This window comes from Salvelinus alpinus, chromosome 12, assembly GCF_045679555.1.
Source record: "Salvelinus alpinus chromosome 12, SLU_Salpinus.1, whole genome shotgun sequence".
Taxonomy (NCBI): Eukaryota; Metazoa; Chordata; class Actinopteri; order Salmoniformes; family Salmonidae; genus Salvelinus; species Salvelinus alpinus.
Genome location: NC_092097.1, coordinates 58,314,260 through 58,337,040, shown reverse-complemented (window position 1 = coordinate 58,337,040; position 22,781 = coordinate 58,314,260). Strand labels below are relative to the sequence as shown.

The 22,781-nt window shown below is 43.9% G+C and overlaps 1 protein-coding gene across 3 annotated transcripts; it reads right to left on the bottom strand.

Annotated features, from left to right (window-relative positions):
* Positions 1-78: 78 nt before the first annotated feature.
* Positions 79-21,344, bottom strand: tsen2 (TSEN2 tRNA splicing endonuclease subunit). Of its 3 annotated transcripts, none has more exons than XM_071336940.1 (11): positions 20,998-21,344; positions 20,687-20,753; positions 20,556-20,595; positions 16,621-17,188; positions 15,657-15,746; positions 11,768-11,818; positions 11,520-11,658; positions 10,380-10,416; positions 10,175-10,286; positions 3,642-3,731; positions 79-2,023 (listed from the first exon to the last, which is right to left on the bottom strand). In XM_071336940.1, the coding sequence occupies exons 1-11, from the start codon at positions 21,184-21,186 to the stop codon at positions 1,964-1,966; spliced, it is 1,443 nt and encodes a 480-aa protein (XP_071193041.1). In that variant the 5' UTR covers positions 21,187-21,344; the 3' UTR covers positions 79-1,963. The 3 variants fall into 3 exon arrangements, 2 of the variants coding, with proteins under 2 accessions (XP_071193041.1, XP_071193040.1); XM_071336939.1 differs by having other exon boundaries at positions 15,657-15,749; positions 20,998-21,341; XR_011667301.1 differs by lacking the exon at positions 79-2,023 and adding an exon at positions 4,463-4,683 and having other exon boundaries at positions 15,657-15,749; positions 20,998-21,341.
* Between the last annotated feature and the right edge of the window lie 1,437 nt (positions 21,345-22,781).

The following is a 22,781-nucleotide window of genomic DNA, read 5'->3' as shown; positions in this document are numbered from 1 at the left end:
ACAAATTATAATCATATTTTTAATCAATCTGGATTTTTACTTTCACTTCAATCAAACAGAAAAAGTTCTGTTCAAAAGCATGTTCAAAAACAAATGTTTATTGATACTTTCACATGTTAAGGAACAAAACTAAATTCCACTGAAAACCAAATGGATGGAATGCCTTCAGAAAGTATTCATACCCCTCGACTTATTCCATATTTTATTGTGTTTGCCTGAATTCAATAATTATTTTCTCACCCATCTTCACACAATACCCCATAGTGACAAAGTGAAAACATGTTTAGACATTTTTGCCAATTTATTGAAAATGAAATACTGAAATCTCATTTACATAAGTATTCAGCTCCCTGAGTCACTACATGTTAGAATCACCATTGGCAGCGATTGCAGCTGTGAGTCTTTCTGGGTAAGTCTAAGAGCTTTGCACACCTGGATAGTACGATATTTGCACAATATTCTTCTTAGAATTCTTCAAGCTGTGCCAAGTGTGTTGTTGATCATTGCTAGATAGCCATTTTCAAGTCTTGCCATAGATTGTCAAGCTGATTTATGTCAAAACTGTAACTAGGCCACTCAAGAACATTCAATGTCGTCTTGGTAAACAACTCCAGTGTATATTTCTCCTTTTTAGGTTATTGTCCTGCTGAAAGGTGAATTTGTCTCTCAGTATGTGTTAGAAAGCAGACTGAACCAGGTTTCCCTCTAGGATGCAGACTGAACCAGGTTTCCCTCTAGGAAGCAGACTGAACCAGGTTTCCCTCTAGGAAGCAGACTGAACCAGGTTTCCCTCTAGGAAGCAGACTGAACCAGGTTTCCCTCTAGGAAGCAGACTGAACCAGGTTTCCCTCTAGGAAGCAGACTGAACCAGGTTTCCCTCTAGGAAGCAGACTGAACCAGGTTTCCCTCTAGGAAGCAGACTGAACCAGGTTTCCCTCTAGGAAGCAGACTGAACCAGGTTTCCCTCTAGGAAGCAGGCATAACCAGGTTTCCCTCTAGGATGCAGGCAGAACCAGGTTTTCCTCTAGGATGCAGGCAGAACCAGGTTTTCCTCTAGGATGCAGGCAGAACCAGGTTTTCCTCTAGGATGCAGGCAGAACCAGGTTTTCCTCTAGGATGCAGGCAGAACCAGGTTTTCCTCTAGGATGTTGCCTGTACTTAGCTCTATTGTTTCTTTTTTTCCCTAGAAAAGTCCCTGGTCCTTGCCGATGGCAAGCATACCCATAACATGATGCAGCCACTACCATGCGTGAACATATGAAGAGTAGTACTCAGTGATGTGTTGTGTTGGACTTGCCACAAACAGCCATTAAACAGTTTTAAAATCACCATTGGCCTCATGGTGAAATCCTTGAGCGGTTTCCTTCCTCTCCGGCAACTGACTTAGGAAGGACGCCTGTATCTTTGTAGGTACTGGGTGTATTGATACACCATCCAAAGTGTAATTAATAACTTCACCATGCTCAAAGGGATATTCAATGTCTGCTTTTAAAATTTATTTTTTATTACACATCTACCAATAAGCGCCCTTCTTTGCGAGGCATTGAAAAACCTTCCTGGTCTTTGTGGTTGAATCTGTACTTGAAATTCACTGCTCGACTGAGGGACCTTACAGATAATTGCATGTGTAGTACAGAGATGACGTAGTCATTCAAAAATCATGTTGCACACAGAGTCCATGCAACTTATGTGACTTGTTAAGCAAAATGTGTACTTCTGAAACGATTCAGGATCGCCATAACAAAGAGGTTGAATACTTACTGACTCAAGACATTTCCATTTTTATTAAAAAAACATAATTCCACTTTGACATTATGGGGTATTGTGTTAAGGCCAGGGACACAAAATCGAAATGTTATCCATTTTTAAGTTCAGGCTGTAACAACAAAATGTGGAAAAAGTCAAAGGGTGTGAATACTTTCTGAAGGAGCTGTATATTTACACAGCAGACAAAAAATAATAATCATATGTCGTCCGTCTCTGTCCGCTCTCGTGATGATATCCATCTGCTTAAAATAATCTCCTAAAGAACAACAGATTAGAGAGAAAGAGGTTAGAGAGATGACAGGTAGAGGGGAAAAAAACAGAGAAAGGGTTAACAGAGAAAGGGTTAACAGAGAAAGGGTTAACAGAGAAAGGGTTAACAGAGAAAGGGTTAACTTCTTGTTAATAGGGGGTGCTGTTTTCACTTTGGGGAAAAAAATCGCGCCCAAATTAAACGGCCTCGTACTCTGTTCTAGATCATACAATATGCATATTATTATTACCATTGGATAGAAAACGCTCTGAAGTTTCTAAAACTGTTTGAATTATATCTGTGAGTAAAACAGAACTCATTTGGCAGCAAACTTCCATACAGGAAGTGAAAATTCTGAAAATGAGGCTCTGTGTCAGGGCCTGCCTATTCAACTGGCTTCTATTTATGGATCTGTATGCACTTCATACGCATTCCACTAGATGTCAACAGGCTGTAGAAGGTTGAATGGGGTGTCTAGCTTGATGTGAGGCCGAATGAGAGCTTTTGGAGTGACAAGTCCGCTCTTTAGTCAGTTTTCAACGGCGCACAGGGGAACTCCACATTGTCTTCTGAAATGCGTTACGTATACACGACGAAATGCTCCGGCTCTGATTTTATTGGATACATATGAGAAAAACATCATAAAGTAGGATTTTCAACCGAGTTTGACCAGTTTATTCTACGTTTATTGGGAATTTTGGAATTTTTCGTTCCAGGCACAACGATTTCTTGGACACGTGAGCTCCACATGGCTAGCCAAAGTTGCTAATTCGACAGAAGAAATGGACATTCTAAAACCAAACAACGATTTATTCTGGAACTAGGACTCCTTGCACAACATTCTGATGGAAGATCATCAAAAGTAAGAGAATATTTATGATGTTATTTCGTATTTTTGTGGTAAATGTTGGCTCCAACAAGGCGGAGAATATGTGAGCGCTGTCTCACAATATTGCATGCTGTATGTTGTACTAAAGTTATTTTAAAAAATCTAACACAGCGGTTGCATTAAGAACCAGTGTATCTTTCATTTGCTGTACAACATGTATTTTTTAGTAAAGTTTATGATGAGTTCTTTGGTTAGATAACGTGACTGTCCAAAATATATCCGGGCAATTTTGTGCATTATGGCTACGTATTCACAATGTAAAACCAGGATTTGTAGCTCTAAATATGCACATTTTCGAACAAAATATAAATGTATTGTATAACATGATGTTATAAGACTGTCATCTGATGAAGTTGTTCAAGGTTAGTGATTAATTTTCTCTATTTGTGGGTTTTGTGAAAGCTACCTATGCAGTGGAAACATGGTGAAAACATGGCGTTGTGTGTTTGGCTATTGTGGTGAGCTAATATAAATATATATTGTGTTTGCTGTAAAACATTTTAAAAATCGGAAATGATGGCTGGATTCACAAGATGTTTATCTTTCATTTGCTGTATTGGACTTGTGATTTCATGAAATTATATTATATGATATCCCTGTCACGTTAGGCTAGGCTATGCTAGTCAGCTTTTTTGATGAGGAGGATCCCGGATCCGGGAGGGAGACTCGTTAGAGGTCAGAGAAAGGGTTAACAGAGAAAGGGTTAGCAGAGAAAGGGTTAGGCGGAAGTCGTACCTGAACTGTGACCCTGCAGAGACAGTCTGGAGAGGAGAGCTGTTCCTCTGTCAGGTGAGATGGGTAGATGACGTAGCACAGCATCAAGTCCTAGAATACAACACACAGACAGGAATCATCCACAATGTATTGATCACATCTTTACTAATAGTGCAGAAATCAGCACTAAAGCAGTATCCAAATCCATTGGATGTAGTGCTCAACGTTCCTTCAAATTATTTTCGGGACAGAGCAAATTTCAGATCTGCTGAGCGCAAACTTGAACGTTGTGAAAATTCTGTGCAACTTCCAGCGTGCGTTTACTGTAAACACTGAGGCTGTACCCGCTTTAAGTTACAGTTTTACTGTAAACACTAAGGCTGTACCCGCTTTAAGTTACAGTTTTACTGTAAACACTAAGGCTGTACCAGCTTTAAGTTACAGTTTTACTGTAGCCGATGTAAGTAAGACATTTAAACAGGTCAACATTCACAAGGCCGCAGGGGTAGACGGATTACCAGGATGTGTTCTCAGAGCATGCGCTGACCAACTGGCAAGTGTCTTCCCTGACTTTTTCAACCTCTCCCTGACCCAGTCTCTAATACCTTCATGTTTCAAGCAGACAACCATAGTCCCTGTGCCCAAGAACACCAAGGTAACCTGCCTAAATGACTGCAGCCATGAAGTGCTTGGAAAGGTTGGTCATGGCTCACATCAACACCACCATCCCAGAAACTCTAGAACCACCCCAATTTGCATACCGCCCCAACAGATCCACAGATGGCGCAATCTCTATTGCACTCCACACTGCCCTTTCCCACCTGGACAAAAGGAACACCTACGTGAGGATGCTGTTCATTGACTACAGCTCAGCTTTCAACACCATAGAGCCCACGGGCTGCCCCCAGGTAGTAAGGGTAGGTAACACATCTGCCACGCTGACCCCCAACACGGCGGCCCCTCAAGGGTGCGTGCTTAGTCTCCTCCTGTATTCCCTGTTCACCCACGACTGCGTGGCCAAGCCCGACTCCAACACCATCATTAAGTTTACAGATGAGACAACCTATAGGGAGGAAGTCAGAGACCTGGCATTGTCAAATCAAAGTTTGTCACGTGTGCCGAATACAACAAGTGTAGATCTTACAGTGAAATGTTTACTTACAGGCTCTAACCAATAGTGCAAAAAAGGTATTAGGTGAACAATAGGTAAGTAAAGAAATAAAACAGTAAAAAGACAGGCTATATACAGTAGCGAGGCTATAAAAGTAGCGAGGCTACAGACACCGGTTAGTCAGGCTGATTGAGGTAGTATGTACATGTAGATATGGTTAAAGTGACTATGCATATATGATGAACAGAGTAGCAGTAGCGTAAAAGAGGGGTTGGCGGGTGGTGGGTGGCGGGACAATGCAGATAGCCCAGTTAATGCATGGGTGTTTGAGCTGTGTGCTAGTCGTTTAAATAGACAGCTTGGTGCATTCAGCATGTCAATACTTCTCACAGAAACAAGTTGTTATGAGGTCAATCTCTCCTCTACTTTGAGCCATGAGAGACTGACATGTATAGTTGGAAGTCGGAAGTTTACATACACTAAGTTGACTGTGCCTTTAAAACAGCTTGGAAAATTCCAGAAAATTGTCATGGCTTTAGAAGCTTCTGATGGGCTAATTGACATCAGTTGAGTAAATTAGAGTTGTACCTGTGGATGTATTTCAAGGCCTACCTTCAAACTCAGCACCTCTTTGCTTGACATCATGGGAAAATCAAAAGAAATCAGCTAAGACCGCAGAAAAAAATTGTACATTTACATTTAAGTCATTTAGCAGACGCTCTTATCCAGAGCGACTTACAAGTTGGAGAGCGATTTTGTAGACCTCCACAAGTTTGGTTCATCCTTGGGAGTAATTTTCAAACCCCTGAAGGTACCACGTTCATCTGTACAAACAATAGTACGCAAGTATAAACACCATGGGACCACGCAGCCGTCATACCACTCAGGAAGGAGACGCGTTCTGTATAGAGATGAACGTATTTTGGTGCGAAAAGTGCAAATCAATCCCAGAACAGCAGCAAAGGACCTTGTGAAGATGCTGGACGAAACAGGTACAAAAGTATCTATATCCACAGTAAAACAAGTCCTATATCGGCATAACCTGAAAGGCCGCTCCGCAAGGAAGAAGCCACTGCTCCAAAACCGCCATAAAAAAGCCAGACTACGGTTTGCAACTGCACATGGAGACAAAGATTGTACTTTTTGGAGAAATGTCCTCTGGTCTGATGAAACAAAAATAGAACTGTTTGGCCATAATGACCATCGTTATGTTTAGAGGAAAAAGGGGGACGCTTGCAAGACAAAGAACACCATCCCAACCGTGAAGCACGGGGGTGGCAGCATCATGTTGTGGGGGTGCTTTGCTGCAGGAAGGACTGGTGCACTTCACAAAATAGATGGCATCATGAGGCAGGGAAATTATGTGGATATATTGAAGCAACATCTCAAGACATCAGTCAGGAAGTTAAAGCTTGGTTGCAAATGGGTCTTCCAAATGGACAATGACCCCAAGCATACTTCCAAAGTTGTGGCAAAATGGCTTAAGGACAACAACGTCAAGGTATTGGAGGGGCACCACAAAGCCCTGACCTCAATCCCGAATAGAACATTTGTGGGCAGAACTGAAAAAGTGTGTGCAAGCAAGGAGGCCTACAAACCTGACTCAGTTACACCAGCTCTATCAGGAGGAATGGGCCAAAATTCCCCCAACTTATTGTGGGAAGCTTGTGGAAGGCTACCCGAAACATTTGACCCAAGTTAAACAATTTAAAGGCAATGCTACCAAATACTAATTGAGTGTATGTAAACTTCTGACACACTGGGAATGTGATGAAAGAAATAAAAGCTGAAATAAACAATTTTCTACTATTATTCTGACATTTCACATTCTTACAATAAAGTGGTGATCCTAACTGACCTAAGACAGATCATTTTTACTAGGATTAAATGTCAGGAATTGTGAAAAACTGAGTTTAAATGTATTTGGCTAAGGTGTATGTAAACGTCCGACTTCAACTGTAGACTATATACTACACACTGAATATACTAACTATACTACATATACTGTACTTACCATACTATATACATTACATATACTAACTACTACATAGACTACATACTACACACTACATATACTAAACTACTACATTTGTATTTATTATGGATCCCCATTAGTTCCTGCCAAGGCAGCAGCTACTCTTCCTGGGGTTTATTATGGATCCCCATTAGTTCCTGCCAAGGCAGCAGCTACTCTTCCTGGGGTTTATTATGGATCCCCATTAGTTCCTACCAAGGCAGCAGCTACTCTTCCTGGGGCCCAAACACACCAAAGCACCCACATTACATATAAAACAAAAGTTAAAACAGTGAAGTATGTTTGTACTGAACGAGCTAAAGATACAACATTACATCATATAAACATCCCATCACATATCCACAACACAGCCTACACACTACATATACATACCATACTGTATAGTATATGTAGTGTGTAGTATATGTTTATGGTTGTCCATCATATTCGATGATGACTTCCACTTCTGAGTTAACGGTGAATTCTTTGGTGACTGTAGAGTCCAATCCGAGAACCACAAAATGTATTGCAGGTGGGGCATATGCAGTCTGTGTTGGCGGGGGCAGGCATGGTTGCATGTCTCCCGAGTTGTTTTTCTGTCTCTGTGCTCCTCTCCTCCTCCCACCTCTGTACACCGCTCTGGAAGAGCTGCCGTCAGGTGGAACGGTCGGCAGCAGCATCCTCCAGGTCTGTGGGTTTGATGTTGCACTTCTTCAGCAACGTTTTTAGCTGTTCCTTGTAGAGCTTCATCTCCCCCCCTACAGACCGCCGGCCAAGATGTAGCACAGATTACTGGCCAAGATGTAGCCTGCCCTCCCCTGCAGACCGCTGGGTGACACATAGGAGGAAGATGTTAAGCAGTACCAGCATCAGCACACACCCCTGCTTACTCCAAAGGGCACTGACTCCTGCCTTCCTATGGCCACCCAAGCCATTATCTCATCATGGAACTGGCAAAGGATGTTGACAAATTTGTCTGGACAGCCAAATGTGAGTAGAATGCCCCATAGTAGTTCCCTGCTCACAGTGTCGAAGGCCTTGGAGCGGTCGACGAAGGCCTTGGAGCGGTCGGCGAAGGCCTTGGAGAGGTCGGCGAAGGCCTTGGAGCGGTCGGCGAAGGCCTTGGAGAGGTCGGCGAAGGCCTTGGAGAGGTCGGCGAAGGCCTTGGAGAGGTCGGCGAAGGCCATGAAAAGGTCCTGATGTTGTTCACGGCACTTCTCCTGGAGTTGTCCTGCCGTGAATATCATGTCGACCGGGCTCCTGTTCTTTCTGGAGCCACATTGTGACTCTGGCAGCAGTTCCTCTGTGATGTTGTTCACCAGCCTGTGTAGCATCACCTTGGCCATGACTTTGCCGCAGATGGACTTGTCACCCTTGTTCTCACAGATGGTGACAATGTTTGCAATGTTGGGGGATGATCTCCCGGTCCCAAACCTCAGTGATGTACTGGTGGAAGGTTCTGGTGCAGAAGTAACCTCCCTTCTTAAGTAGCTCTGCTGGGATGCTGTCAGCGCCAGGAGTCTTGTTGATCTTGAGGGAACGGATAGCTGATAACACCTCTTGGAAGGTTGGCGAATGGTTGAGGTCTTGAATGGGTGGACAGACAGGCAGTTCTTCCAGGATGGAGGAGTCTGTAGGAGAGCGCTGATTGAGTAGTGCTTCAAAGTGGTCAGCCCACCTCATCAGGATCTGGTTTTGGATTTGTATTTTTGGGGGGGGGCGTATTTTCACTTGTAGTTTAGCCAGTATCATACGGTGATCTGTCCAGCATCCTGCACCCCTCATGGCACTTATCAGCAGGATGTCATTAGTGTCAGAAAGTTTCACTATGACGTAGTCAATCAGGGGCCAGTGTTTGGAGCGTGGGGGCATCCATGTTGCCTTGTATTTGTTCTTCTGCTGGAACAAGGTGTTAGTGACGATGAGTTAGCAGCCTCATTGACCTGGCCAACACCATGCCTACCCAGCACTCCACTACACATACTTACTATACTACATATACTAACTACTACAGAGTACACACTACATGTACTGTACTTACCATACTATATACACTACCCATACTAACTACTACAGAGTACACACTACATATACTGTACTTACCATACTATATACACTACACATACTAACTACTACAGAGTACACACTACATATACTGTACTTACCATACTATATACACTACACATACTAACTACTAGAGTACACACTACATATACTGTACTTACCATACTATATACACACTAAACATACTAACTACTACATTGACTACATCTTACATATACTAACTACTACAGATTACATATACTGTACTTACCATACACACACACGACACTTACTAACTACTACATATGTAGTGTGTAGGAAATAGTCTACTACTATAACTACTGAGGGTACCACGTTCATCTGTACAAACAATAGTACGCAAGTATAAACACCATGGGACCAGGCAGCCGTCATACCGCTCAGGAAGGAGACGCGTTCTGTCTCCTAGAGATGAACGTACTTTGGTGCGAAAAGTGCAAATCAATCCCAGAACAACATAGACTATATACTACACATTACATATACTAACTACTACCTAGACTATATACTACACATTACATATACATAATACATTGACTACATCCTACATACTTACAATAATATATACTATACACTACATATACTAACTACTACATAGACTACATCAAATTTCAATCAAATGTATTTATAAAGCCCTGCTTACATCAGCTGATGTCACAAAGTGCTGTATAGAAAACCAGCCTAAAACCCCAAACAGCAAGCAATGCAGGTGTAGAAGCACGGTGGCTAGGAAAAACTCCCTAGAAAGGCCAAAACCTAGGAAGAAACCTAGAGAGGAACCAGGCTATGAGGGGTGGCCAGTCCTCTTCTGGCTGTGCCAGGTGGAGATTATAACAGAACATGGCCAAGATGTTCAAATGTTCATAAATGACCAGCAGGGTCAAATAATAATCACAGTGGTTATTACAGGTCAGCATCTCAGGAGCTAACATCCTACACACTCCATATACTTACCATAATATATACTACACACTCCATATACTTACCATAATATATACTACACACTGCATATACTAACTATAATACAACTCAATATTAGAAAGGTTTTCTTCATGTTTTGTCCACTCAGTGTATTTCTACATCTTATTTATGTGTACAACAGTCAGAGGTATCTGTCAGGTGAAATGGGTAGATGAGGTAGCACAGCTTCAACTCCTGGAATTACCATACGGTTGACTTATAGTTACCTAGTTATGAGAATGTATATGTTATTGTATTAAGGGAAGTATTAAGGGAAGATACCGCCATGAATATGCCCCAAGACTAAGTAGGGGTGTATACAAATAATTAAATTAGAAATAACATTGTAATTCTATGGTGGACTGGACCCAGGTAGTAAGGTGTTACCTTGGAAACGTTGCCGGTAATCCTGCTGAGAGCAGCCAGAGACCTCCAGCTGAATGGACGGAGAGCCCCTCCCCTACATGGCTGGTCTACCTTCTCCACCACCACAGAGTAACTACAGGGAGTGGGATGGAGATAAATATTTCACATAAACACTATTTAAACAATTAGTGGATCTCAATGTAAATGTACTGTAATTCATACAAACCTTGCATGGTAGAAAGGTGGTCCTTTTCGGTAAAGCACTGCATGGAAGAGAACATACGGTACAAGACAATAAGACTAGTAATTATCAGACTAAGAATTATCAGCATCAAGAATCAACACATCTGAGTGTCCAGTGTTTTATGGTTGAAGGATCACAGTCAACCCATTAAACTAACAGTGAAACAAGGTCTATACTGCAAACATTCACAGTCAACCCATTAAACTAACAGTGAAACGAGGTCTATACTGCAAACATTCACAGTCAACCCATAAAAAAAAAAAAGAGATCATGAGCAGATGAGCCACTTAATTTTTCACCATGTTTTTACAAAAAGATAGATTTAGAGTTAAAATCAAATTTTATTTGTCACATACACATGTTTAGCAGATGTTATTAGTGAAATGTAGCGAAATGCATGTAGGACATATACAGGATTCTTATTCCCAAGGACTATACAGCAAATGCTCTGGCAAACCCACAACCAGCAAAAGAAACAGAAACTGAAAATACCAACCAACCTGAAACTGAGTGAGTAATGTTTAGCCTGAAGCTACTTTTAAAGCCAAGAAGAAAAAGACATCACAACAATCTATTTTAATTTACAAGAACTGGATCCTAAATTAAGGCTACCAAGCTTACAGAACACATCCAGACACAACTACAGTTAGCAGCGTGGTGTGGAATGAGGTGTCAAAGCCCTTGAGCCCAACAATTGCAGGAGAGTTGCAGGAAGCTCCATGGCTTCCCCCTGTGCAGAGGTCATCACAATATAGTACCTCTTGGATTAATTTTTTTTAAATAAAAAATGAGAAGGCAGAGACACTTTTTTTTATTTTCTTTTTAGAGCTGGCTGCCCGGCCAAACTGAACAATCGGGGGAGAAGGGCCTTGGTAAGGTAGGTGGCCAATCTGCCGTTTCCAGCTACAACAGTCATTTACAAGATTAACAATGTCTACACTGTATTTCTCATCAATTTGATGGAGAAATTTTTTTGCTTTTCTTTCAAAAACTATTTCTAAGTGACACCAAACTTTTGAAAGGTAGTGTGAATATACATACATACATATATACGCATACATATATATCAATGAATTGGCAAGGGCACTAGAACAGCCTACAATTAATGAATTATTAACTCACTGAGGTCAGTCCCGTACTTCACCCCAGGCTTGGGCACCCACCCCCTGCTGCGGAAGTAATGGTAGGCCATGTATGCCGTCTCAAAGTGGGGTTGGACCGACCGGAACATCTCCCACAGCTGGAGCACCGATAATGGTTCCTGAAGAGGAAGTCAGAATAAGCAAGACTCGCACTAAACAAACATGCACCATAACAGCAAAGGCTTTAGTTAATAAGACGTATATGTTTATAAGACTGTAGCTTCTTACCTCATTGTAGTAAACTGAAAGGCATCCTAATGCATAGACCAAGAAGAAAGCCTGAAAGAAGAAAATAATGTTCAAAAGATCAGAAAAAGAGAAATACAGTGCAGTCTTAGAGGGAGGAGCCTACTCCTAAAGTCTAAAATGGCATCTATCCCATAGATCAGTGGTCACCAACCAGTCAATCGTGATCGACTGGTCTATCGCCAAGCCTTTCCTAGTAGATTGCCAAACATTTCTGTAAAAAGCCCAATGATAAAGCCTTGCATTCCTATTTTGTTTAGCTCTGTCTGGTAGCGGTAGGTGCACTTGATTCAGCTGGCCTGCGCACCAGGTAGTCAAAGTGTTCCGATTTTGAACCATTTCATGTGTCTGAAGGTACAAACTCCCCCTACCGGGCAGGCCTGGAGAGCAAATCAAGTGCACTTATAGGCCTACCGCTAGCCTATCAAATAGCTCAGATCACCTGCAGCTTCCACGATCCCACAGCGAAGTTGATAGTCAACTACACCTCCTGATGTAATGGAGGTAATTTAGAAATATCAGCACCTCCTGATGTAATGGAGGTAATTTAGAGATATCAGCACCTCCTGATGTAATGGAGGTAATTTAGAGATATCAGCACCTCCTGATGTAATTTAGAGATATCAGCAGCAGGTCATGATGAGATTGGTGCCTCTGGTGAAATCAGTGTCTTCCTCGATTACTGAGCCTCTAACGTACAATGCATTCGAAAAGTATTCAGACACCTTCCTTTTCTCCACATTTTGTTACGTTGCAGCCTTATTCTAAAATTATTATTTATTTTTTTAAATTCCCGTCATCAATCTACACACAATACCCCATAATGACAAAGCAAAAACAGGTTTTTAGAAATGTTTGCAAATGTATTAACAAAAAAGAGAAATATCATATTTACATAAGTATATGGACCCTTTGCTTTGAGCCTCGAAATTCAGCTCAGGTGCATCCTGTTTCCATTGAAGATCCTTGAGATGTTTCTACAACTTGATTGGAGTCCACCTGTGGTAAATTCAACTGATTGGATATGATTTGGAAAGGCACACACCTGTCTATATAAGGTCCCACAGTTGACCGTGCATGTCAGAGCAAAAACCAAGCCATGAGGTCGAAGGAATTGTGCGTACAGCTCCGAGACAGAATTGTGTCGAGGCACAGATCTGGGGAAGGGTACCAAGACATTTCTGCAGCATTGAAGCAAGAACACAGTGGCCTCCATCATTCTTAAATGGAAGAAGTTCGGAACCACCAAGACTCTGGCTAGAGCTGGCCGCCCGGGTAAACAGCAATCGGGGGAGAAGGGCCTTGGTCAGGGAGGTGACCAAGAACCCGATGGTCACTCTGACAGAGCTCCAGAGTTTCTCTGGAGATGGGAGAACCTTCCAGAAGGACAACCATCTCTGCAGCACCAACAACCAGGCCTTTATGATAGTGTGTCCAGACGGAAGCCACTCCTCAGCAAAAACGCACATGACAGCCCGCTTGGCGTTTGCCAAAAGGCATCTAAAGGACTCTGACCATGAGAAACAAGATTCTCTGGTCTGATGAAAACAAGATTGGCCTGAATGCCAAGTGTCACGTCTGAAGGAAACCTGGCACCATCCCTATGTTGAAGCATGGTGGTGGCAGCATCATGCTGTGGGGATGTTTTTCAGCGGCAGGGACTGAGAGACTAGTCAGGATCGAGGGAAAGATGAACGGAGCAAAGTACAGAGAGATCCTTGATGAAAACCTGCTCCAGAATGCTCAGGACCTCAGACTGGGACGAAGGTTCTCCTTCCAACAGGACAACGACTAAGCACACAAGCAACAACGCAGGAAAGGCTTCGGGACAAGTCTCTGAATGTTCTTGAGTGGCCCAGCCAGAGCCCGGACTTGAACCCGATTGAACATCTCTGGAAAGACCTAAAAATAGCTGTGCAGCAACGCTCCCCATACAACCTATAGAGCTTGAGAGGATCTGCAGAGAAGAATAGGAGAAACTCCCCAAATACAGGTGTGCTTAGCTTGTAGCGTCATACCCAAGAAGACTTGATGCTGTAATCACTGTCAAAGGTGCATCAACAAAGTACTGAGTAAAGGGTCTGAATTATTCTTCTGTAAATGTGATACTTCTGTTTATTTTTTATAAATTTGCTAACATTTCTAATAATCTGTTTTTGTTTTGTCATTATGGTGTATTGTGTGTAGATTTGATGAGGGAAATAAACGATTTAATCAATTTTAGAATAAGGCTGTAATGTAACAAAATGTGGCAAAGTCAAGGGGTCTGAATACTTTCCGAATGCACTGTATACCTCACGTGTTGAAATATAATTTTAAAATGGTTGGTGAAGAACAACATTGGCAGGGCAATTCAAGCATAGCCAATATGCAGTGATAATGTATTGGGCCTACAGCCTACTGCACAAACCTCATTGCTATAGTACTTTTTAATAGGTTAATGTTGCAAAAGCTTACGATTTTTTAAAGTCATTAAAAAAAAGTTTGAGCAGTAGATCTCGGCCTGCATTTTTAGTCAGAAAGTGATCTTGGCTCATAAAAGGTTGCTTTACAACACCCTAGATAATGGCACTCTAGTGCACAGTATTGGTGGTACTAGTGGAGGTGTCATCAGGACAGGGAGGGTGGTGGGGACAGAGGACAAGGGAGGGTGGTGGTGAGGACAAGGGAGGGTGGTGGTGAGGACAAGGGAGGGTGGTGGTGAGGACAAGGGAGGGTGGTGGTGAGGACAAGGGAGGGTTGTGAGGACAAGGGAGGGTTGTGAGGACAGGAAGGGTTGTGGGGACAGTGGACAGGGAGGGTTGTGGGGACAGTGGACAGGGAGGGTTGTGGGGACAGTGGACAGGGAGGGTTGTGGGGACAGTGGACAGGGAGGGAGGGTTGTGAGGACAGGGAGGGTTGTGGGGACAGTGGACAGGGAGGGAGGGTTGTGAGGACAGGGAGGGTTGTGAGGACAGGGAGGGTTGTGAGGACAGTGAACCCCATCAGACGACCCCACACCAGCAAACCCCATCAGCAAACCTCACCCCTCACACCAGCAAACCTCACCCCTCACACCAGCAAACCTCACACCAGCAAACCTCACCCCTCACACCAGCAGACCCCATCAGACCTCACGCCATCAGCAGACCCCATCAGACCTCACGCCATCAGCAAACCCCATCAGCAGACCCCACACCAGCAGACCCCACACCAGCAGACCCCACACCAGCAGACCCCACACCAGCAGACCCCACACCAGCAGACCCCATCAGACCTCACGCCATCAGCAGACCCCATCAGCAGACCACCACCCCAGCAGACCCCACGCCATCAGCAGACCCCATCAGACCTCACGCCATCAGCAGACCCCATCAGACCTCACACCAGCAGACCCCATCAGACCTCACACCAGCAGACCCCATCAGACCTCACACCAGCAGACCCCATCAGACCTCACACCAGCAGACCCCATCAGACCTCACACCAGCAGACCCCATCAGACCTCACACCAGCAGACCCCATCAGACCTCACACCAGCAGACCCCATCAGACCTCACACCAGCAGACCCCAGCAGACCTCACACCAGCAGACCCCAGCAGACCTCACACCAGCAGACCCCATCAGAAAAAAGAAAACCATGTATTCTGCTGGAGTGTCAGAGCTGAGCTGTTGATTATTCCAGAGTCATGAGGACTGAGGGTTGGTCCTAGGACTGACACAAACATGTTTCAATAACACAACTCCTCCTCATCATCATCATCAGATCCAGCTGTGACAATAGAATCCTTATTAACATGTTATTGATTCCCTCTATCACAGCCAAACTACGGTTCAGGACAACTAGAGTAGAGAAGAATACAGAGAAGAGCAGAGTGGATGGTGTCTTACCTCCTCCAGAGTCAGTTGAAGGTACTCTAGCAGCCTGAAGGGGTTGACTCTACACACTCTCCTCACTGTCATCCCTGGCCCTGCTCTGCCCTGCTGGAACACACAGAACCACAAAACATCAGATTGACACATGATCCCAGACACATGATCCCAGACACATGATCCCAGACACATGATCCCAGACACATGATCCCAGAACACATCAGTTAGAAACATGATCCCAGGGCCTCCGACACATCGCAGTGTTGAGGCTTCACTGCCCGCCAGGACCGGGAGTCCCATTGGACGGCCCACAATTGGCCCAGCATCGTCATGGGTTAGGGGAGTGTTTGGCGGGGGGGCTTCCCTTGGCCCATCGCACTCTAGCGACTCCTTGTGGCGGGCCGGGTCCTTACAAGCTGACTTCAGTCATCAGTTGAACAGTGTTTCCTCCAACACATTGGTGCGGCTGGCTTCCGGGTTAAGCGAGCGGGTGTTAAGCAGCGCGGCTTGGCGGGTCACGTTTCGGAGGACGCATGACTTGACCTTCGCCTCTCCGGAGCCCGTTGGGGAGTTGCAGCAATGAGACAGGATTGTAACTACCAATTGGATATCACGAAATTGGGGAGAAAAAGGGGTAAAAAAAAAAGAAACAACGAATAATAATTACATTTATATATATATATATATATAAAAGTTCCCAAAACACATCAGTTATATTATTATTAAATTACATGTCAATAAGAACACTGTCAGCAAGGTCTGACACCATAGGCCTAGGCTACACAGAACACAAGGTTCTAGTTTATACAGACCATCACAATGAATAACGAGTCAGACCAGGGTTATTCCTGACCAAAAGACCTGACCAGGACAAACTCCTGACTACAACTAGGACCCAGAGGTTTTCCTGGTTGGGCCACCTGGTCAGGAACAACTTGTAAGAAAATGTGTTAAATGTTTTGTCGTGATAAATACACTGTACCTTGACAACACTATTCTCCTCTTCCTCCTCCATCACCAGTACATACTCATACCCACGGTCTGCCCCCTGTCGGCCTGCCTCTGTCTGTCTGTCTCTCTGCAGGGTGAGGGTCTCCAGCACGCTGTCCTCCAGGCGACAGCCACAGTCAACCAGCCAGTCATCATGCCTGGGGCACCGGACCGTAGCCAGGGCCGCTGGGTCTATCTGCTGGGGCTCCTGGGTGTAAAGCTCAGACAGTGGGTCGAACCGACCATCTCCTTCACTCCTAGGCCTCTTAGCTTGGGAACACTGACTGTCCTGCTCCCCCTGATCCTCTGGGCTCCAAGAGTCTGATGCCTGGCCCTGCTGTCTCCCTGTCCCTGCCTGCTCTGAGGCCATGTCCTGGGGTTTACCTGCCCCTGTTTCCTCACTCCTGTGAGGGCTGGCTGGGCAGTCATCATTTCCATTTTCCTCTCTGAGCTCTGGCTCCATTGGCTGACAAAGTCTCTGCAGCATCTGATTGACAACCTCCTCCTCCAATCCTTGAGCTAGGAGTACGTCCCGTGCCCAGCTCAAATGCTTCTGGTACCTGGGAGAGAGGAGACAGGTAGACTCATGCTGTGTAACTGGTAGACAGCAATACACTACATGATCAAAAGTAAGTGGACACCTGCTTGTCAAACATCTCATTCCAAAATCATGGGCATTAATATGGAGTTGTTCCCCCCCCTTTGCTGTTCCTTCACTGGAACTAAAGGGCCTAGCCCAAACTATGAAAAACAGCCCCAGACCATTATTTCTCCATCAAACTTTACAGTTGGCACTATGCATTCGGGCAGGTAGTGTTCTCCGGGCATCCGCCAAACCCAGATTCATCCATTGGACTGCCAGATGGTGAAGCGTGATTCATCACTCCAGAGAACGTGTTTCCACTGCTCCAGAGTCCAATGGCGGTGAGCTTTACACCACTCCAGCCGACGCTTGGCATTGCGCATGGTGATCTTAGGTTTGTGTGATGCTGCTCGGCCATGGAAACCCATTTCATGAAGCTCCAGACAGTTCTTGTGCTGACTTGCTACCAGAGGCAGTTTAGAACTCAGTAGTGAGTGTTGCAACAGAAGACAGACGATTTTTACACATTTCAGCACTCCGAGGTCCCGTTCTGTGAGCTTGTGTGGCCTACCACTTCTTGGCTGAGCCGTTGTTGCTCCTAGACATTTCCACTTCACAATAACAGCACTTACAGTTGAACGGTGCAGCTCTAGCAGGACAGAAATGTGACAAACTGACTTGTTGGAAAGGTGGCATCCTATGACTGTCACGTTGAAAGTCACTGAGCTCTTCTGTACGGACCATTGTCAGCAACAGATGTGGCTGAAATAGCAGAGTCCAATAATTCAAAGGGGTGTCCACATACTTTTGTATATAGAGTTGAAGTCGGAAGTTTACATACACTTAGGTTGGAGTCATTAAAACTTGTTTTTCAACCGCGCCACAAATTTCTTGTTAACAATCTAAAGTTTTGGCAAGTCGTTTAGGACATCTACTTTGTGCATGACAAGTAATCGTTCCAACAATTGTTTACAGACAGATTATTTCACTGTATCACAATTCCAGTGGGTCAGAAGTTTACATACACTAAGTTGACTGTGCCTTTACGCAGCTTGGAAAATTCCAGAACATGATGTCATGGCTTTAGAAGCTTCTGATAGGCTAATTTACATCATTTGAGTCAATTGGAGGTGTACCTGTGGATGTATTTCAAGGCCTACCTTCAAACCCAGTGCCTCTTTGCTTGATATCATGGGAAAATCAAAAGAAATCAGCCAAGACCTCCACAAGTCTGGTTCATCCTTGGAAGCAATTTCCAAATGCCTGAAGGTACCACATTAATTTGTACAAACAATAGTACGCAAGTATAAACACCATGGGACCACGCAGCCATCATACCGCTCAGGAAGGAGACGCGTTCTGTCTCCTAGAGATGAAAGTACTTTTGTGCGAAAAGTGCAAATCAATCCCAGAACAGCAGCAAAGGACCTTGTGAAGATGCTGCACGAAACAGGTACAAATGTATCTATATCCACAGTAAAACGAGTCCTATATCGACATAACCTGAAAGACCGCTCAGCAAGGAAGAAGCCACTGCTCCAAAACCGCCATAAAAAAGCCAGACTACGGTTTGCAACTACACATGGGGACAAAGAGGGTACTTTTTGGACAAATGTCCTCTGGTCTGATGAAACAAAAATAGAACCGTTTGGCCATAATGACCATCATTAAGTTTGGAGGAAAAAGGGGGAGACTTGCAAGCCAAAGAACACCATCCTAACCGTGAAGCACGGGGGTGGCAGCATCATGTTATGGGGGTGCTTTACTGCAGGAGGGACTGGTGCACTTCACAAAATAAATGGCATCATGAGGCAGGAAACTGATGTGGATATATTGAAGCAACATCTCAAGACATCAGTCAGGAAGTTAAAGCTTGGTCACAAATGGGTCTTCCAAATGGACAATGACCCCAAGCATACTTCCAAACTTGTGGCAAAATGGCTTAAGGACAACAAAGTCAAGGTATTGGAGTGGCCATCACAAAGCCCTGACCTCAATCCTATAGAAAATTTGTGGGCAGAACTGAAAAAGTGTGTGCCAGCAAGGAGGCCTACAAACCTGACTCAGTTACACCAGCTCTGTCAGAAGGTATGGGCCAAAATTCACCCAACTTATTGTGGGAAGCTTGTGGAAGGCTACCCGAAACGTTTGACCCAAGTTAAACTATTTAAAGGCAATGCTACCAAATACTAATTGTGTGTATGTAAACTTCTTACCCACTGGGAATGTGATGAAAGAAATAAAAGCAGAAATAAATCATTCTCTACTATTATTCTGACATTTCACATTCTTAAAATAAAGTGGTGATCCTAACTGACCTAAGACCGGGAATTTTTACCAGGATTAATCTTAGGAATAGTGAAAAACTGAGTTTAAATGTATTTGGCTGGGGCCACCAGTGGTCTACGTGGTGGTCTACGGCCGCGACCGGGAGGTCCGTGGGGCGACGCACAATTGGCCTAGCGTCGTCCGGGTTAGGGAGGGTTTGGCCGGTAGGGATATCCTTGTCTCATCGCGCACCAGCGACTCCTGTGGCGGGCCGGGCGCAGTGCGCGCTAACCAAGGCAGCCAGGTGCACGGTGTTTCCTCCGACACATTGGTGCGGCTGGCTTCCTGGTTGGAGGCGCGCTGTGTTAAGAAGCAGTGCGGCTTGGTTGAGTTGTGTTTCGGAAGACGCATGGCTTTTGACCTTCGTCTCTCCCGAGCCCGTACGGGAGTTGTAGCGATGAGACAAGATAGTAATTACTAACAATTGGATCCCATGAAATTGGGGAGAAAAGGGGGTAAAATTAATATATAAAAAATATTTAAAAATAATAATAATACATGTATTTGGCTAAGGTGATTGTAAACTTCCGAATTCAACTGTATAGTGTATCATAAGATGAATGCACTAAGTTGCTGTGTGTGAGTGTCTGCTAAATGACTAAAATGTAGAGGGAGGAGAGGAGTGAGATCTGCAAGGCCATGATGCTGGAACTAAAACACAGATCAGAGGTCAGACTGAGGGTTTACTCTGCTAGCTAGTTTGTTAAATAACATGCTGCTGTTTCCTGCCATGCTTCCTCTGGTCAACTCTATCAACTCAAAACATTTGACATGTATCAGAATGTGGCTTCTTGTTTTACCATTCTATTCCATTGTACTGTATATTCTACTGTACTCTGTCATAACATACACCAGTCAGCAACGGGTGTGGCTAAAATAGAAGAATCCAATAATTTGAAGGGGTATACACATACTGCTGTATATTTAGTGTACCTTCAGAACATTCAAATGAAAGCTACTACTGTTTGTGTCGACTGCTGTAGCCATCTAGTCCTGCTCTATCAACAGCGACTTACTTGAACAGGGAGATGACGGGTAGAACTCTCTCACCAAACTCTACAGAGACAGAGGGAGGACACGTTAAGATGGGCCAGTTCTACAACACTGTTGACCAATGCAATTATAGACAAGCCTGGTGAATACTCACTTTCCCATTGGTGTGAGATACTGTGGTCTGGTCTGCTTCTTGACAAGATGCCTTTACCAAAGTAACCCTTGATTTAAAAAAAAAATGACAACGTCAAAATGCGCAGCTCCATAATCTTGGAACAGAACGAAGTATTTTACTATGGCTAGTTACTGAAGTAGTGAGGGACTAGTAGCTAGCTTCATCATACTAACGTTAGTAGCTAGCTTCATCATACTAACGTTAGTAGGCTCCTCTCAACAGTGAATGTTTATTGAATATTTAGCTAAACAACTGTGTTTAATCAACAGAGCCTGCTGGCTGCTACACACCTTGCCGTAGAGAGCTTGTATGTGTTCAGGGTCCCTGACAACGACATGCTGGTTGACCATATCTGCTCTGTAGATTATGGTCTGCTGCAGCCTCGCATCCACCGCAGCAAGAGGGACAGGAAACGGGGCGTCGTACGCCTCATACACTCTGGGCCGCCGTTTGGGTGCCTGGAACACCGCATCCATCATGGCGTTAAGTATGGACGTATCTGACAACACATATGTTATTTGCTTCTCCTCTTGTATGGATGCGTTACATTACTAGAACAAACCGTAATGTGGAACACACGCTGTTCAATGAGTGTTACACGAATTCCTTCCGTCGGAACACACTGGTATATTACACTTCGGTCCTAGCCACACTGAGTGTAATAAAGATTTCCAACCAGTAAGAGGGGATGTTTGTCATGTTAATGCCTGTTAGGGTCAGAAAGCCAGTGTACTATCTATTCTACAACCTCGATCACACTCAATTAGTAGGCTTACAATTGTTTAAGGTCAACATCTTCAGACTATGATGTGTACTAATGTTTCAGAGTTTATCAGCATCAGACCTGCCTTATTCTCACATTGAAACATAGTTTTTGTGTGTAATAGGCTAAAACACACATTATGTTAACATCTGACTCCAGAGTAAACTGTTCTTGCCATTTGTAGTCCATGACAGTTCAGATTTACATATGCTACTTTTTCACCAAGTAGTTTGTATGTAGTGAACTACTTTTTTAAAGTAACTTTAGTGAACTAAACTATACTTAAGGGGAGCTTTAGTGTAGATTAACTTCTTCTAGTGTGAAGTAATTGGTATCTTGGTAATCTATCTTTTTAGAGTAGCTTCCCCAACATTGGTTGATGTTGATGTTTAGAGTAGCTTCCCCAACACTGATTAATGTTGATGTTTAGAGTAGCTTCCCCAACACTGATTAATGTTGATGTTTAGAGTAGCTTCCCCAACACTGACTAATGTTGATGTTTAGAGTAGCTTCCTCAACACTGATTAATGTTGATGTTTAGAGTAGCTTCCCCAACACTGATTCATGTTGATGTTTAGAGTAGCTTCCCCAACACTGATTAATGTTGATGTTTAGAGTAGCTTCCTCAACACTGATTCATGTTGATGTTTAGAGTAGCTTCCCCAACACTGATTAATGTTGATGTTTAGAGTAGCTTCCCCAACACTGACTAATGTTGATGTTTAGAGTAGCTTCCTCAACACTGATTAATGTTGATGTTTAGAGTAGCTTCCCCAACACTGATTAATGTTGATGTTTAGAGTAGCTTCCCCAACACTGATTAATGTTGATGTTTAGAGTAGCTTCCCCAACACTGATTAATGTTGATGTTTAGAGTAGCTTCCTCAACACTGATTAATGTTGATGTTTAGAGTAGCTTCCCCAACACTGACTAATGTTGATGTTTAGAGTAGCTTCCTCAACACTGATTAATGTTGATGTTTAGAGTAGCGTAGGTTAGTATGATGATTAGTAAATACTCCAGTGGTCCAGTCATCATCCTGAAGGAAACTTCCACACATGGAAACATTTCAGCCATGGACGGAGCAAAGGTTTGCACTGACTCTGAATCCCTTCTTTCAAAACCAGCATCAGCACCAGTGACCTGATCCTAACCCTAACTTGACCCTAACCAGCACCAGTGACCTAACCCTAACCTGACCCTAACCCTAACCTACCCATCAGCATTTGATGCATCATAATATTACCGAAGACTGCATCGTGGTCACGTGGCAGTGGAGTCAACAGAAAGGAAGGCATGCCCTCATTGCT

Bases quoted from the DNA above. Each gene is read 5' to 3' on its own strand.
- tsen2 (XM_071336939.1), bottom strand. From the start codon at position 21,186: ATGATGGATGCGGTGTTCCAGGCACCCAAACGGCGGCCCAGAGTGTAT. The intron at 20,754-20,997 runs GTGTGTAGCAGC...TTTTAAATCAAG, and splicing joins TACAAGCTCTCTACGGCAAG to GGTTACTTTGGTAAAGGCAT. The intron at 17,189-20,555 runs GTAAGTCGCTGT...CCTCTCTCCCAG, and splicing joins CCCGTCATCTCCCTGTTCAA to GTACCAGAAGCATTTGAGCT.